This window comes from Limulus polyphemus, unplaced genomic scaffold, assembly GCF_000517525.1.
Source record: "Limulus polyphemus unplaced genomic scaffold, Limulus_polyphemus-2.1.2 Scaffold599, whole genome shotgun sequence".
In the NCBI taxonomy this organism is placed as follows: Eukaryota; Metazoa; Arthropoda; class Merostomata; order Xiphosura; family Limulidae; genus Limulus; species Limulus polyphemus.
This window is the reverse complement of record NW_013666209.1, coordinates 367,026-385,738: the sequence shown is the minus strand read 5'-3', so window position 1 is coordinate 385,738 and position 18,713 is coordinate 367,026. Positions and strand designations below refer to the sequence as shown.

At 30.7% G+C, this 18,713-nt stretch overlaps 1 protein-coding gene across 3 annotated transcripts in view; it reads left to right on the top strand.

Moving 5' to 3' along the window:
- Nucleotides 1-729: 729 nt before the first annotated feature.
- The window catches only part of LOC106459377 (UV-stimulated scaffold protein A-like), a 44,886-nt gene continuing 26,902 nt past the window's right edge, over nt 730-18,713 (top strand). Inside the window, exons 1-7 of one of the 3 annotated variants that reach the window (XM_022385849.1) lie at nt 730-1,199; nt 4,999-5,117; nt 6,501-6,711; nt 9,114-9,233; nt 10,393-10,513; nt 15,462-15,929; nt 17,249-17,361. In XM_022385849.1, the coding sequence (XP_022241557.1) occupies nt 4,999-5,117; nt 6,501-6,711; nt 9,114-9,233; nt 10,393-10,513; nt 15,462-15,929; nt 17,249-17,361 (1,152 nt within the window). In that variant the 5' untranslated portion in view covers nt 730-1,199. Of the gene's footprint in view, nt 1,200-2,015; nt 2,303-4,998; nt 5,118-6,500; nt 6,712-9,113; nt 9,234-10,392; nt 10,514-15,461; nt 15,930-17,248; nt 17,362-18,713 lie in introns of those variants that run through there. The other 2 variants (XM_022385851.1, XM_022385850.1) reach the window with 2 other exon arrangements.

Here is an 18,713-nt window from a genome sequence, read left to right as displayed (position 1 = left end):
TTTAAACTTAACAACTTTTATAATACACCTATAAATTAAGCAACTTGAAATTTTTGAGGAAATTTTACAAATTGCTTCAAGAGTTTTAGTAGTTGAAATTACATGTAATAAAAGCTTAAGGGTTTTTAATATAAGCAAGTAGGCAAAGGTAGATATAAAAAGAAAAAAGAGGCGACAAGAAGACGCCTGTGTTACGAAATAAACCTTGAGAACTGATAAACAGGAACTTGGTTATGTAAGGAGCATCGCCTAGAAACAAGCAACAAGACACGTGCATTACCCGAAATAAGTTTGAGAGGCGAGCTTGGAAACCAGTGACCAAGGTAAGCAGCAGAGTAAGTAAGAACTGCTGCATAGAAATAGGATGTAGACACCAGTACATGTGACAGTTTGAAGAATTTGTTGCGTCAGCGAGGTCACGTGACTAGTATCACGCCACCTCTTTCTAGAAATCTCGTGATCCTTCTAGATATAGTGTAGTCTTGTATATATAAGACGTTCACAACGTGACGGGACAACAGTGTAATGAGTAATTGAACTGCAGTCAGAGAGTGTGTAATTGAACGGAGTATTGTTGAAGTCGAGCTCATGAGACGTTTGTTATAGCGCGACTGATGAAATTAAGTGTATCGCAAAGTTATATTCAGAAAGAATAACCCAGTTTTATTTAAGAAAGGACTTGTGTCGCTAAAGTTTCGTCGGAACGAATTTACGGAAAATTAACTAACGACTGGAGGCGTAACAAACTGTTGACCTCGTCCTCTTAGCACTAGGAAAGCAGCAGAAAAGTTTAGATTTGGTGAATCATATTGGCACTTTGAGGTGGTATTAGTTACAGCACATGGGTGTAGCAGTACAAGTGAATAGGCGGCCGACTAACACCACTTATCTTTGACCAATTACTTGAGAGTTTTGGTTTAGGTTCTGGTTTAGCCCGGGAATTCCCCTAAAGTACCCAATAGGAGCACAGGACTACTTGTGGGTGATGCTGTGTCCTATTTAGTGGGTCGAATTAACACAAGGAAAATAGAGTTTAAAAACCCATGTCAGAAACTGAAAGTCAGTTCTCCCAGACTGAAAAAAGTTCTCCCGGACTGACGAAAGTTCTCCAGGAAGCAGTTCTCTGCCGAAGTTCTCCAGGCCAAAATGAAAGTGAAGTTTAACAACGTAGCAAAGGCTTCTAATACTCCAACTCTACTGTAAGTATAGTCTCTCTCTCTTAATCAGCTAGTGTAGAAAATAATAAGCGTAAGCAGTTAAATTTTTTATAAGTAATAATTTTGATAAAACTAATGTTCAAGTGTGTAATGTTTGCTAAGAATTAATTGATGTTAAATAAATGTTATTTTGAGTGTTTACTCTTGGCCTGAGACTCGTTTTCTTTAGTCTAACTGTAAACTCTTCGAGTTAGCTACTTGTGGCTCCACTCGTCACGACAAATCCTCCAATAAATAAATTTGGTGTAACGAGCAGTTTTAATTGAAGCTCCAACAATTAAGCTCACCTGAGTGCTACTCTTTACATAAATCACATCGATTCACAATCTCGATAATTTCGATGAGTGCAAAACACACACTTTATGGCTCACTAGTTCGAAACTAACAGAATCATAAATTATACGGAACTCCAAGTAACTACTGCTCTCTTTTCATTCATGCTGGCTTTCCCTGCGAGGCTTATATATGAACGAAGAGGGCATCTCGAACACACGAGGACTTCCCCGATCATTCCAGAAACTTATCACGCACGCCCACCAGCGCCATCAGAGTCACGTGACTTTCGCTGTCGTAACAATATCTAATGCCAAGAACAAGATTCCACAACACTCACAAAAAGACCAAGTCCCACACAAATCGGTCATTTTTCTACACTATAAAAACTTTAAAACAATTTGCTGGAAATATTTTTAAAAAAAAACTGAAGAAGGCCTCAGTATAGAAGCCGAAACGTCGTCTCTTTTACTTTAAACTTATAACTCATACCGCGTCGACACCCGTGGTGAACCCATCACAGGTTTTTAGTTATGCAATTTCGTCTTTATTTAATTACAAATAAACAATAGGTAGTTGCAACCCATTAAAGTTTTTAAACCTACGGTAACGATGTTAGAACCGACCATGTGATAACGACAATGTACAGGCATGGCTTATTTAATTTCAAATTGAAAATAAAATTAATTTAACAGTTATTTCTGTGGCGTAAATACATGCCTTAACACTTCACGTATGAACAAGTTCAAGTTTGTGCTGTCGTCTGTATAGGGGATCGACAAAAAACAAAATTAACAATAACAAGGTGAATGGTAGGTTTCCGCAGTACTTGTAAATTGTGGGGTTGCAAAGGAAGTATAATTAAAAAAAAACTTGCATAGTTAAGCCAAACAAAGTAACGTTCTCAATATGTGAAAGCTGACAGGTCTAAATACAATTAACGTTGTTACTTGTAAACAAATATACGAATAAAGCTGTGTAACTTGGAAGTCCGAAAAAAGTACCACTTGTGTTTAATAATAATATTATTTTGTTATTATATTTATAAATTAGATTCCTTATCTACATCGCTATGAGAGGCATAGACTAGACGTTAATATTAATAATAATAATAAAAGTTTTGATTTTAGTCTAGTTTCTAAATTACTGTATTCAGTATGTAGTACTAGTACTAAGTTATGCAAAAAAAAAGTATTTAGGCCTAGCAATTTTTGGATAAAACTGTCCTAATTCCACCCTTGAAAAAGCAAAAGATGACAATTTTTCATGGCTTTTCTTTTCAAGAAATCATTTATTAACTTTTTAAAATTAAGCTATTGTAAAGTGTCAGCCTCTGGTTTCGTAGACAGCAACTCATTCCACAACCAAAATAAAACTGATACCTGGCCTGTCTTTTTTTTTCTCTACATCCTAAACTTGTGACTGTCAATTTCATCCTATTATCTTCAAAATATAATACAAATATCAATATCCTAGATAATCTAGTAAACTTCAATAAGATCACCTCTTACTTTTCTCTAGAGAAAACAAATCTTAATCCATAACTGTAAGATAGCCCTTCCATCCTCGGAGTTATCCTATTCCTAGTACTAATAGACTTCTTCTGATCCCCCTTTTCAAAGCAGTATTTGGTTCTTCAAGGTTATACTTGTGCACTTAACCTTGAGAAAATATATACACACTACTAATTTTTCAGGAGATCATTGATTCCCCATTTCCTGTAAGTGAAAAGTGCTGGCCTCCACTACTGGTACTGCTGACAGAAATTCATTCCACAAGTTGTTGTTAGATAAATTAAATATAACTATGTTACTGCAGCCTAGCTTGTTGTTAAATTTAACGTTTGTCTTCTTATCCTGTTGTTGTCTGAGAATATAGAACGAAATCTGAAGCTTTTATACTATTGACTGCTCAAATAATCTTCTAACCTTCAGTAAAAACACATCTAATCCTTCTTTTTTCAAGAGAAAAATAAAGAGATCTTAACCTATAGTATTTCTGTAAAGTAACCCTTCCATCCCTGGAATCATCCTATTATTAGTAGCTCTCCTTTGAATTTTTTCCACCTAGACAATATGCTTTCTAGGATAATGAGACCAAAACTCTATGCAATATTCTTGTAGTTTTGAAAACTTTTGGGAAGTTACATAGCCTTTTTTGTTTGTTGTATTTTTTAAGTAATAATGCTAATACTAATGCACTAATACTACTACTATACTAGTAGTAGTAGTAATACTAATAGTACTGATGCAATGATCAGATTGTAATAGAGTAGTAGTAGGCTTAGGATAAAAAGTGGCACTTAGTATTTTGGCACAACTTGTATCTACTTTTGTTACATGTAAATGCGAGTTAACATACTAAGTATCACTCTGTTCACTGCCATATATCTAATATAATTTAGTCAAATGGTAACTATTTCAACAGGAAAAATTATAACTATTGTATTTTTAGATGAATATTTAATAGCATTAAAAAATTGTTTTGTAAATAATGTAATTACCAGTCTTTGTAAGAAGTCACATTGAGAAGAAAGCAAAAAGGTACATTTTCGTGTGAAGAAATGCTTGTTTTATAAATTGCAAGTTTTTATATTTCAGTTGTCTTGCCAAATGTCAATATAAGTGATTGATGTAAATGTGACAATAACTATTTGACCAGACCATATTTCTTTAGGGTCCATATTTTTTCCTTTCATTTTTTTTTGAGGGGGGTGGGGGCTTTATCGTTATTTACTTATTACTTTCTTAGTTTTTGTTTCTTTTTTAACTTCTTCAGGTTTGTGGTTGGCCTAAAGTAGTAATGAAACTATAGGAGTATAATATAATACAAATATCAATATCCTGGATAATCTAGTAAACTTCAATAAGATCACCTCTTACTTTTCTCTAGAGAAAAAAAAATCTTAATTCATAACTGTAAGATAGACCTTCCATCCTAATAGAATTTTAGGGTGTATCTATAGGAATATTGATTAGCAGTCAATAGAGGTAATTCTGTATGTAACAGTGTACACATTACTAGTTAGGCCTTACTTGTAATACTGTGTACAATTTGATATCCTTATCTAAGAAAGGATACTGGCTTATTGGAAATAGTTATGTTGTAGGGATAGGTTGTGATTTACTCTTGAGAAAAGGTGATGTTTCTCTAGAAGGTTGATTGGCTTATAGATTGAATGGGTTGTCTACCATCAGTAATAGTGGAAGCCAACACTTTACAATTTTTTAAGAGTGAATTTGATGATTTCCTGAAAAATATAGAGTGGATCTAAATTTTTGATTTACTCAAGTGTGGGTGTGAAAGGGTGCCCTTGAAAGACCACATGGTCCCTTGTGTCCATATCTTATGATAATTAACAATGAAAGCAGCTATTGCAGACTGTACTATTAACATCCTTATTTTTGGTAATGTGTTATTGTACTGTTTATTTAGGAATTTTTTTGTATAGTAACAATTTTGAATTATTTGCCACAAAAAGTTTTTACATAATTTTTTGAAATCTTAGATGTCACTGCTTGATACCCAAGCATGTGAAGCACTGTCTAGACATGTAGAAGCCCTCACCACTCAAGGAGGAAAGCAGCTAAATGAAGTGGAACTTAAAAAGTTGAAAAAGCTTTGCAAGTACATGTTGTTAATGCAATAATAATATAGAAGTAGTACTACTTTTATTGAAATAGACTCCATTGATAAATATTTGACCAACATAACATTGAGAATGCACATTGAATCTATTTCACATCTTGGTATCAGTTTTGAAAAATTTTATGTAATTACTTTATTATATCAGGGATCAAACTTTTGGAGTTATTGCACAATGTATGTAAAAGTATTCAAATGTTTTGGTTTTAAAAGAATTACTATATAAAGATTAGTCACCAAATGTGAAGTAAATTATTGCAAAGGTATTACATAAATAAATGTTTAGACGAACTTCCTTACCTTATGTTATATTTAAAGGTGAACGAGATGACTTTTTTTTTTCATGGAACTGAACTGTGTATTTACAATTTTTAACTGATCTTATGGATTTTATTGTTGAAAGTGAGCATATTTTTGTTAGAACAGAATTTATATTTTCTTGTAAATTAAAGTATTTAAAAAGCAACTCAAAAATTAAAGCTTTGCACAGTAATAATATAAGAAAGGAACAACTTGATACATCAAGGAGATTCAAAGGGACAATGCATTATGGCTGGATAAACCAACTAAAAATCAAAGTATAATGGAAAAAAGAAATAAAAAAAACCTTACTGTACAGTAATAGCCAACTGTGAAAACATGAAACAAAATTCTAAACAAGTCCAATGGGAGGACATTTGAACATTAAGTTCTTTAGATTCTATTTTAATTTTATTTATAAAAGTAATGTTTTAAGTTTAATTTTCTGAATATTTTATTAGAAAATGGATTTTTTTAAATAACTGAAAAATTTGTCTGAAAGTATTTCAATTTTTAATGCATATTTAGTGCTGTTTGAATTGTTTCAGTATTGAGGTTGAAACATTTATTGCAGTGTAATATTTTTTGCACAGTGTAAAAGACAGTAGTAGTATACTGTAAAGGATGTACATCACCTAGATTATTGTAGCATTTAATACATCATTGAACAAAAATTATTATTAACTTCTGATTGAAACAAGCTACCTTCATAGGTCATAACTAAAAATCAAACACAGTATAGCCAATTAAATATTTTATTTTTATATTTGTACTTACAAAGATTAGAATGTCATGTTTCATCAGTTGGATACCCTTATTGTTAAGTGAAAATTTCAGTTGAAATCTTAACTGTATACATTTTAGGGTATAAGCAGTTTCTTTTAAAGCTTTATTTTCTGCATAAAATATTTTTGTATAATTTATAGAGATTAAGATATTAGAGGTAATCTTGGTCATAATATGCATTTCGTCTCGGGCTTTAACAGTGTTTTTTTTCTACTGGTAAAATAACTTTCTTTTTTGCTATGAGTGGCTTTAAATTACATATTTGAGTTTCATTTTCAGAACCTCAGATGAGTATGTGAAGCATGCATATTACTTATTGATGACACAGTTGGAAAAACAGCATGCTGAGATACGCTACAGTACTGTTCTTGTTATCAAAGAATTGTTCAAACGATCCCATGTATTTAGGGAGCTACTTCTGTCAAACTTTCAGACATTCCTGGACCTTGCAGCAGAAACTAATCCTGATGAACATCTCCCTCCCCCAAAGGTAAAAGTTAAACTTATCATGTTTGACATGCTCATAAGTTTCAAATTTTATAGATCTGCTACTGGGTGGGAAAGAGAGAAATTTTTGAGAAAAAAGAATATTAGATGAAAGGAGTATCTGAACTTATGTATGTATTTAGTTACATACTAGGAAAGTATTTTTTTACCATGTTTTATGTAATATTATGTGACTTAGTTTAAGAAGTGTTTTTAATTGTAATAGTATGTATAACTAGGTTTAAATTACTGGGTGACAATATAGGGGCATTTTCCTCTTTTTTTATTACAGCATTTATAGCTGCTAGTTTACTTTATGTTGTTTTTTGGGGGGAGGAATAAACCACAAACATACTTAAGGTGTTTACTTTTGTCATGTTTTACTGCAAACATATGTCAGAAAAATTGTCTACAAAATTGTTTATGTCTGGGTATATTTTGAACTGTGATTCTAGAACCACTATTTATATTCATTCATGGAATTTTTTCATTGAAAATTGTTTCTCTTAAATGCATTAATTCGTGATTATAGGCTTGTGTTATAAAAGCATCTAGAATAATGCTAATATTTCCTCATAACATAACATTTTCTCAAACTATAACATGTATAAATTGTATGTCAGTCATATTTTTGCACTAGAATACAGCTGATAATACTTTATAAAGACAGCTGTTTCCAAACTGAGGATAAGGAGCCCTGGGGAATGCTGTGATATGGTTCTTTTATTGGAGACTAGAGCACATAATTCTAATACTTTAAAAATCCAATTCTATCAGTATGCACAACTATAACAACAAAACAAAGTGATTATTTATTTATTTGTTTGTTGCATTTCTTGAAATACAACTCGAAGACTATCTGTACTAGCCATCTCTAATTTAGATGTGAAAGACTAAAGGGAAGGCAGCTAGTCAAAACCACCCACTGCAAACTTTTGGGCTACTCTTTACCAATGAAAAGTGGGATCGATTGTCACATCATAACACCCCCAAAAGCTAAAAGAATGAGCATGTTTGACACCAGGATTCAAAACTTCAACCTTCAGATCACAAGTCAAGTGCCCTTACCATAAGGCCATACCGGGCTTCAAGAAGGTGATTGTAAGAAGAACAAAATAGACAACAGTAACCTAGATGAAAGCAATTTACTTTATTTACATGTATTTATTGGTTCAGGGTTTTCACTCCGGGTACTTAATGTCATGACAGTCTTGAGCCAACAAAATTTGGAAACACCTGCCTTAAGACAACAATTACCATTTTTATATTATATGCTAATAACAATCAGTTAAGCAGATTGTAGCTTATATTTCTTCGATGCACAAAAAAGGTATATTAATAACTTTAGAAATGCATTAATTTCAAAATCTTACGATTCCGTTTCTTATCAGAACAGTTTTTAGAATAAAAATGAAATGTTTTAGGGCATAGTGCAACTAGACCTTCATGTAAAAAATTAAATAATAGGTTTAACAAATTGTTTTATATTTTTATTGAAAGACAGATGACGTTTCGAGCTAGCGATCTTCGTCAGATCGTGTAATAACATCAGAATAAAGCTAAATTTCTTCATAATACAACAAAAGTATGTCTTCAAACTGGATTGCCGTAAGTCACATGAAAATAAAACTATATGTAATGTTTCTTCATGACAAAGCAATATCACATTCTCAAACTTTATATTAATGTACACTATCCACACAAGATTACAGTTAATATTTATTCATGCCCAGTATAAACAAACTCTTTAACTATAGTAGTGAACATGTTTTCATGGCATGTATAAACAGTCTCAAACTATACAAAAAAACACCATTTTAGAGCCTTTATTTTTATGTACCAAAAATTAAAATTATGCAGCTAACATTTTGAAACTGTGGACCATAAAATTTCCAATTAGCTGAAAAAAATTAAAGTATGCATTAATTATACAGCAAAATTTTAAATTAAAAACAGCTTAAAACACTTTTAAAGTGTTAGACAGTTATTGTAATTCCACCATCAACATCAATTTAGGGCCTGTTTTTATGACAACAACAAACAAATGTTTAGACTTCAGAAGTTTTTTGACAGGTCATTAATTAGGCTGGCCAGCAGGTACCTCCTTCCAAGCAGCAAGTAATAAACTAAGTCAAAAGATATAAAACTGGTAACACTGACCCATATTTTACTCACTCTAGAAATCAGATCTTGATTATGTATTCAACCACACATTATGCAGTCATAATGAAATTATGCAGAAAACCACTATCATGCATAAACTTGGGGCCCTTGCACTCATTAGAATATGTTAAATGTTTTTTCATTAATGTAGACATATTCTCACTGCTCAATGTATGTTAATTACTGTCAGTAATTCTAAGTAGGTTACTGTGGTTACTAATATAAATACCAATTTAATTTCAGCATATTGCCAAAGATTTAAAACTAAAGACACTAGAACTTGTACAAGAATGGACCCAAGAGTATAGCCAAGGTTACAAAAAACTTGCCCTTGCCTATAATTACTTGAGACAATGCAAAAAGGTTGGTGTAACACACATAGTGAATTATATTTAACACAATAAGTTGATGATTTGAATATTTGTAATATTTTGAGTGTTCATCTGACTACAGAACTACCTTAAAAGTGCATATCAAATCTAAATATAAATGGCTAAACCAAACTTAATTTCAATCTGTTATCAGTGTTAATTGAAAAATTTTAATGAAGATTTATAAATGTTGTTTTTGTAGTGAAATATGAAAAATGAACAATTATATTTCTTTACTAATTTTTTAAAGACTACAGTCTATTTCAGTTAGCTTGCTTAGACTTTTTATGTAAAAATATTGTTTGAGGAACTTAATGTAAATGCATTTGAAAAAAGATTCCAATTGCTGAAGAATTAACATTCAACTTTTATTTTCAGTTTTTTTGGTAGCTAATATTAACTGGAGTCTTACATCTTGTTGAAACTACATACTATTTCTAACCTTATTTCATCTGCAGTCCCTTCGTATTCTTTGTCTAGATGCTTGAAGAATTACAAGCATTAACCATCTGATGCTGTTTTACATGCTGTAAACATATCTTGAAATCAAAGTATCCTCAAATTTTAGTGTATGTAGCTTGAAGATCTATGTTGAGAATAGAAATCTTTTCCACGATAAAGGACAGAATTAAAAAATATAAATACCCTTATGCTGTTTTAGTGATATGTTTGTTCTTGGTGTGAATGAGATTATTAAGGATCAACCATAAGTTGTTTAGAGCTATGTATAAAAGAGCAATGAAAGTGTGATGCTGGTAATTCTTCAAATATCTGTAGACATCTAGACCAAGAATTTTGGATGGAATTGCATATGAAAACAACTTTGTAATAATATGTAGTTCAAACAATTAACAGGATGTAAACTTCAAAGAAACCTTACCTATCAAGAAACTGAAACCAAAGTTATACAAATACGTACACATATTTTTTTAACTTTTATCCAAATGGTTTATCTTCTGTTATGCTTTCCAAATAACAAATTCTTTTGAGAAAGATTTATGTAAGCTATTCATACACTGGAGTATGCTTAGTGTCTTATATCAAACTTACTTAACTAAATATAATTTTTGTACCTAAGAATTTCAGTTTGAAAGGTATAAACTACTATGTTTTTATTTTAAATAATGTGATAAATATGTATAATTTTATAGGTTGATTTCAATCATATTGACACCCGAAATCATGCACAACTTCAGCAAGAGGAGGAACAGAGGCAGCATTTAGAAAATATCATGCAAGAAAAAGTTAACAGAGCCCAGAAAGAAATGCAAGGTACATTTTAACCCTTTCTAGGCTAGAGAGGTTTCATTGACATCCCCTGATTATGTTATTTCCCTCTCACAATGGAAATAGTTAACTAAATTGCATGAAATGTAGTGCAAACTTACTAAAAAGTATCTAGTTTTAGTTTTAAAAAAATTTGCATATAGTCGGATTTAGCATTTCCATAATTTGTAAGGTGTGAAATTTTATTGTGAGACACTGTTTAACAAAAACAGAAATACTTGTTTTTGTCTAAGAACTTCAATTTTTTTATTGTTTAATGGAAAGTGTCATTTTATACATCCAGTCAGTTTCAACTAGATTGACATTATTAACCAATTTTTTCAATGTTTTATTTTGCTTATTATAGTAGTAACCACTTGTGGCTTTAATTCAAAAAAAGATGGTAGTCTTGTCATAGAAGAAAATGTCTGTAGTTTTGGAACGGATATAATTTAAGATGAAAACATTTTCAGGAATGAAAAAACTGTCTTAAAGAAACTATAAAAAAAAATCCCAGATATGTGGTTTGTTTCCACGTGTTTTAAACTTCCCATTAGGTTCACCCCCAACATGAGCTCCAGTTAGTCAATATCTTTAGAATTCACAAATTACTGCTGTAACAACTTTATTTACTCTGCTTGATGTAAATAGTCTATTATATGCTTTATTTAGTTGTATTTAAACATCGGCTATAGCCATGGTTGTAGCTATGGTCGGCGGGGCTGGCCAGGGCTCGTTCTGCCCACCCAGCACTACATATCGCTGAGAAAAAGTTCACCATAAGATGGAGAATTTCTTTGTTGGTGTTGCAGTACAGTTTACTTCACAATTAGTTTGTTAGAAACAAACACTTTTCCTCAAAAGTCACGAAGCAAATAGCCTTCACACTAAAATGCTTTTCAAGAAAAGTCCTCAAGAAAAAAACCTTGCACACTAAACTGAATAAATGACCCACGCCACGCTAATTCACTTGTACTTAGCCTGGTACAACAGACAATATCATCCACAATGGATACCATACAAAACCTATTATCTTTCCAGTAAAAGTTTATGTAGCACGTAAAACTATTTTCAGAATTTTACACACATCTTAAATGTAAAAGTATATAATGCATAAAAGCATTTTTTAATCTCAATGTATTGTATAACATCATGTTCTGAACAGTAAGATGTCAATTTCTCTCAGAGTACCAACATTATTTCCATGAGAAAGTTAACAACTAGCTTGGATGAATTTGTAATGGCTCTTGTAGTATAGTTAGAAAGCCAAAAAGATTTTGAGAGGTAAGGGAATTTGTCTACTTTTTGCCTGTTATTAATCTATATTCTTTGGTGCATTATTTAATTAAATAAAATTAAGTGCATTACTATCATTGGTATAAAAAATTAGGGTTAACTGTCTTCGACAGTTGACAGCAGGAAAAAAGAAGATTGGTTAAGTATTTTATTTCTTGTTTATTCTTTATGTATAATTATAAAAGTAACTAAAATGTAAAATAGGGATCCTTTTAGATTTGTTAAGATTAGGTTAAGTAAAATAAATAATAATAATATTTTAAAAAATGTTTCACAAGGCACACATGTGAGCAGCTCGTGGTTAATGTAATTTGTTAGCATAATATGAGCTGCATGTTCCCGAGTAATTTACAACTTATAATGGTGCGGATAGTAATTAGACACGGTTCAAAGGGCAATAAAATAATAAAATTTAATTATGAATAGATGTATACTGTTACGAACCTAGAGCTACTTAGGCTAAACAAATGTAGTTTCATATTACAATTTGAAGTCATTCTAGAAAGAAAAAAAGGGTAATTTAGTTGTTTTTTTTGTTTTTTTTGTTGTGTGTGTGTGGTGGTGGTTACAATGGCTGTCAAATTGACCAATCCTGTTTTGAGATAGGGCAGAGAAAATAACAGAAAGTATAAAGTTTCACTGAAAAAAAAACGTTTGAAATGCATTTAGGAGGTTTTATGGGATAAACAAAGAAATTTTGAGATGAGGAAAAGTATTTTTATTTTTAACATGAAAATTACTTTGCACACGAACTGTTCAAAACAAATACTCAATATATTCATGGACAAATCTTTATTTTATTTTATTAAAAATATTTCACTAAAGAATGTGATTTTTTGTATGTGAAAGACTTATAATATTAACCAAAAGACTGCCAAATTTTGTGAAGATATACACTATTGAAAGTTAGAAGCATTAAATCTATAAGGACTTTAAATGAGTATAAAGAGGTCACATGATTGGTCAAATTGACTGAACCCATATTAGAGAGTTAACTACCATTTCTCCAGTGGCTCTCCACGTGAGTATAACATCCAGGTGTCTTCTCAGAGATGTAGCCATGGTTCATGAATAATTTTATTTTGAAGTATTTTTATCTCCTTTTTTTACACATTTCAGAGTGATAATTGAGACCAGATTATATGAAACCATTATATAGGTAGAATGATCGATTACTTTCTTTTTAAATCACATGACTGATCATCATATCTGATTTTGATAGAAATGAACTGGGGGATGATTCACTTTATTTTATAACAATGATTTTACCTTATCATAGTGTAACGTGTTTGGTACTATACAATAATGAACCAGTGACAAAACGTATTTATTTAAAATACCAGGAAGATACATTTGTTAAACTTTACATTGGTTGTCAACTTCAAAAAGTTTAGAGGAAGAGTATATGAGAAACAAGGAAGCAGAGTCAGAATTCACAAAACCAACTATAGAATACAAAACGTGAATACAAGAAACTTATCATTCATGAAAAGTAAGAAGAACAATTAACAGATTTATTAAATGGTTCAAGCAGCTTAGTAAAATTAGAATTCCTATTCATTATTATACAAGAGCTTTCTCTCAAATCTTACTTCATCTGTCTTGCCACAAAATAGCAATAATAGCTTATCTGTAAAGATAGCTTACAGTTGAACTGAGCAGCTAACTCTGGTTCTAACTAACTCTGTCATTTGGTTTAGAAATTAGAAACGAGTTATGGAATTTTCTATGGAATTCTGTTGAACATCTTACAATATATGTTATACTGTACTTTTCTCGAGCACTTAGACACTGTCATTGTTTGTAAGCTTTTTAGTCTGCTGTCCACTTGACCACTCATTTTAGCCTTCAGTATCCAATTTATTTCAGTTTTCATTCTCAGTATGTACTTTGTCAGCATTTCCTTTACTGTATAACTTCAGGTTAAGATGCTGACTATTTTCCACTTATTAGTACACTTTGGTATATTATCAGCTATGATAACTGATTCTCCAGTGTTGATTTAAAAGTAGTATTCATCTTGTTGTTAGCAAAAGGTATTTATTAAACTGTCACTTAAAATTCTTACCAGATATATGCTATTCTAAATCAAACTGTTTTATACATGAATATTTCTCCAGTTCACTATCTTTTTCCTTGACTGGATTTCCCTAATACTCAGTAAAAGTGCACTCTTAATGATGAGATCTTAACATGAAGTCTGTGTAATTGTAACATTAGAAATGTGATTATACTTTACATGTGCAGTGTAATTCATGTATATGTTTGACTTAGTATATTATTTTTTATTAAATTAGATTCTTCGTGCTTAACTTTATAGTTTCTACCATTTTCAAGTCAGCAGGAGTCTGTTGATACAAAGAAAAATTACTTTGTTATAACTCAAAGGGTTATGTAATTATATGTGTTAAACTGAGAAAGATTTGTGAATATGTTTAAACTCTTTATTAATATTTCAAACTTTTTAGCCAGAGAATTCAAGCATTCTAATACAGAAACCTATTCAACTATCTTTGTTAATCTTTCAGATTAGACAAAAAATTAATGCTCTTACATGTACTGAAACATATTTATGCTGTTATGGATCAAATATTAGAGATCTGCATCATTTTCACATTGATAAAAAAAAACAATGACATTTCTCTCTTATTATAAAAGGATAAAGCAACAGAAATGTCTACTCCATCTTTTAAATGATAGAAAAACAAGTTTAAATGGTTCTGTTAGTCTGTCAGAGCAGACAGCAAAAGCTACAGTGTACCAAATTTTTCTTTTGGTATGAACCAAGTGCTATTGATCCACGGCATTGATAGGAAGACACATTTAATGTTTCTGATACTTTGTTAGATCAATTACAAGAAAATTTCACCATACTTCCATTTTTAGGAACTTACTTTCACTCCTGCTTTATAGGCCAGACACTCTAGGTCCTTGCACATTAGAAACTTGTTCAACTGGCTGTTACTCTGCCTGAAATAAGACCATTAAAAGGGATTATTTTTACCAAATTATTAAATGCTAATTTTTCACAAAATTGGTAATTTTATAAATTGGGTATATGTGGTTATTGATAAAAGTTTTCCTTAGAACAGTATGACTCAAATATTTAGCTTAAAAAATTCTGAAAATGACTAATTTGTTTTTACAAACTTTTTCAGAAAATTTAATTTTCACCATGAAGTTATTGCTGTTTTCACAAAGTGGGGGTTTATATTTCAAAACCAAACCCATGCCCCTAACTTTCAGAGACATATTTCTGTTCTTACATACCAGGCACCAGAGACGGGTGGCATCCTTACACAGTTGGAAATGTAGTTTTTTTGTTTGTTTGTTTAATTCAGACCAAGCAACATTTTTTACATGGTGTATGGTGTATTTGTTTTTTCAGACCAAGCATAATAGATCTGCATTTTCTTTACATTGTTAGAAAAATATGTATAATATTTTTCTTGTTTTAAACCATGTTCCAGGATCTACAGCATCCTTACATTGGTAGAAAAACGTGTATAGTATTTTTATTGTTTTGGGCCATTAGAGGTCTATAGTGTCCTTAATTTGTTAGAAAAACTTGTATTTCTGTTGTTTTAGACTAAGCACAAGAGGTCTGCAGCATTTTTACATTGTAAGAATAACATGTATCATATTTTTGTTGTTCTAGACCAGGCTCCAGAGATCTACAACATCCTTATACAGTTAGAAACATGTTTTCAACTTTTACTTCCTCCACCAGACACACTTTTCACCTCAGCAGACTGGGAAAAGTCAGTCACACAGACTTTGAGATTAGATAATACTGACAATCCAGGTACCAAATGTGGCACTAGCTTTGCTGGATGTGAAGATCCTGAAGATATATATTGTAAAAATAAAGATTTATCAAAGTCCAGGGATATAAAGGATAATAATCAGCTGTTACCCTCATCAGAAATAGCCATTGAAAATAGCAAAACAGTTGTTAGAACAAATCATTTTAAACCAGATCAGCAACAAATAGAAAACAGGACTTCAACTTCTAAAGAAGAAGAAGATATTAATGTGCTCAAAGAATTCTCCTCTGAAGGAAATTCACTTCGACATCATGGTTTAAGAGATAAGATGCACAAAATAGATATTGAAATTCCAAAAGGTAAATTCGAATTATAGTTTATATTTATTTAAATTTTCGTTAACTGTGGAATAAATGAGTTGTAATGTCCTGGATAAAAGTATTTGATTCAGTGTTTAACAAGGTAATGATTATAAAACACTATTTATTTATACCATTTTTGTTTTAAGATATGAAAACGAAAATATCCATTTAACTTCTTTTGTACTTATTAAGTAAAGTCAAATGTATTGAATCAGCCACTTTTTAAAGTTATTAATACATGAAATGGCAATAGCCAGTACATGAAAGTTTAACTTTTTCAAACCGGGCTCGGTCCCTGGGACTGACCTCGTAACCATTTTGTGCTTGTTATAGTTTTTCATGCTGTAACCTTTATATTAGTAAGCGAATGTTAATGAAATTTGGCAGTTTATCAGTAAACATTACAGTGCTTTCATATGCAAAATTTCTAATTTTTTTATTAAGTCTTAAGGTTTGTAAAGCAATGTTTCTCTCATGCCTTTTTTTTCGTTTCACATCTTGCCTATCTATTATGCAAAGTAATTTTCATCTTAACATTAAAAATACTTTTATGCATCAGAAAATTTTCAAATTTCACATGTGAAATCTTTATGATGTCCAAATAGTTATCAAACATTTCTTAAGAAAAAACTTTATACTTTATCTGTTATTTTCAGTAATTAATCTCTGTATGGGTTTGGTAAATTTGACCGATCTCGCAACCACCTTAAAAAATTAGGAAATAAACATAAATTATGCATCTTTCATTCTAGAATGAGCACAAATTATAACACAAAAACATAAATGTTTAGACGAAATAGTTTAAATCTCATAATATTATACATTTATATATATTTATTATTTTTATTATATTGACCTTGGGAAATTATGTGCATGGTTAGGTTTAGTTTTTAGACATGTGCAATTTTGGAAGGACGTTTTGGGACATTTCAGCTTTCTGTCCGAACTTAATACTTGAATTATTTTCATCTCTCAGCTTGGTAAATTGTAATGTGAAAACGACGTGTCAGTTGGGCATTAAAACCCATGTGAAGAAAACTTAAGTGTTAAATTTAGCTGAAAAGTTAGAGAGCTATTTATCTCTTGGAATAACAGCATTTAAATGTGTACATATCTAAAAACTACAAATCATCTTCCAAACCTTAAGTTGTATAAATCTTTTCTGGGTGACATGCTGTATTAATAATTCAACTGTACTTATACGAGCTTTTGTGACTCAAAAATTATCAACTGTGTCATTTCTAAAAATTATAAGAACGTGTTGGTTTTAATTTAGTAAATGATACGTTTGTGGTAATCTTGTGAACCATAATTAGATGGAGGAGTGACTGTGAAGGAAAATGAAAACAATTCTACTGTTTTAGAAAATCTTGATGATCTTTACTGCCAGATAATAAAGTTTCTTCCTGTTACACTCAAGTGGATACAGGTAGGTTTAATACAGTTAGCTTCAGAAGCAAAGTTTAACTCATCTTCCAAATACTGAAGGTCCACATAACTTTAGAATTAAACTAAAGCACTAGAATCATAACATTAATCATGTACTGTAGAAAGAGAATTATAAATACTCCATTTAGTTCTAGTATGTGAGAAACAAAGAATAAAAAATTATGGAAATAGTATATATTCATATTATTTAATGTAGTAAGATTAATTTAGAGATGAGATTTTTTTATAAGTTCATAATGTAATTAATGAAAATGTAAATTGGCAGGTTTTTTTTCTTCTCCAAATTCAACTTTGTTTTCAAGCAATCTTTTAAAATTTTGTTGGAGTACTTTTGAACAAAAAAAGTGATTGTTGCTAATTCTTAAAACATTTTGACAAAACCTTTGGGGCAAGATACAAATCTTCTATTAATTCTTTCAGCATGGGCTCATGACCATTTTTGTGCTTGTTATAGTTTTCATGCTATATCTTTTAAATTAGTAAGCAATGTTAACAAAATTTGGCAGATTATCAGTAAACATTACAAATGCTTTCATACACAAGTATCAAATTCTTTTATTAAGTCTTAAGGTTTGTAAAGCAATGTTTTTCTCATGTCATTTTTTTCTTTTTGCATGTTGCCTATCTATCATGCAAAGTAATATTCATTTGAAGATTAAAAATACTTCTATGCATCAGAAAATTTTGAAATTTCACATATAAAATCTTTATAATATCCAGATAGTTATTAAATGTTTCTTAATAAAAATTTTTATATTTTAGCTGTTATTTTCAGTAATTAATCTCTGTATGGGCTTGGTAGATTTGACCAATCTCACAACCACCATAAAAAATTAGGAAATAAATATAGATTGTGCCTCTTTCATTTTCGAATGAACACAAATTATAAGATGAAAACATATGTTTAGACTAAATAGCTTAAATCTCATAACATTATACATTTATATATATTTATTATTTTTATTATATTGACCTTTCAACCGTGCCTGACTAACAATACAGAAGTCACAATGTGCTCATTTGCACTCGTGTTACTGTATCAAATAACATAAAACTGGCCTTTGGTCTGTACAAAGTAACTTGTCTTGGATTTGTTTTAGTAGATTAGTATTTTGTAAAATACAGTCGCATTTCAATTATTATACATTATATACACCTGGAAAAAAGTTAAGCACCCCCGTGTTTTTTTCAAGTGATTCAGATTCGACGTTCTTGTGACTGAATTAATTTCATTTGATAAACACGTTTAGATTGAATGGTAATTTATAAAAATTGTTATTTTACGGTGATAATCTTGTTTTCTTGTGCCCAATAATGCAAATTTACATATCA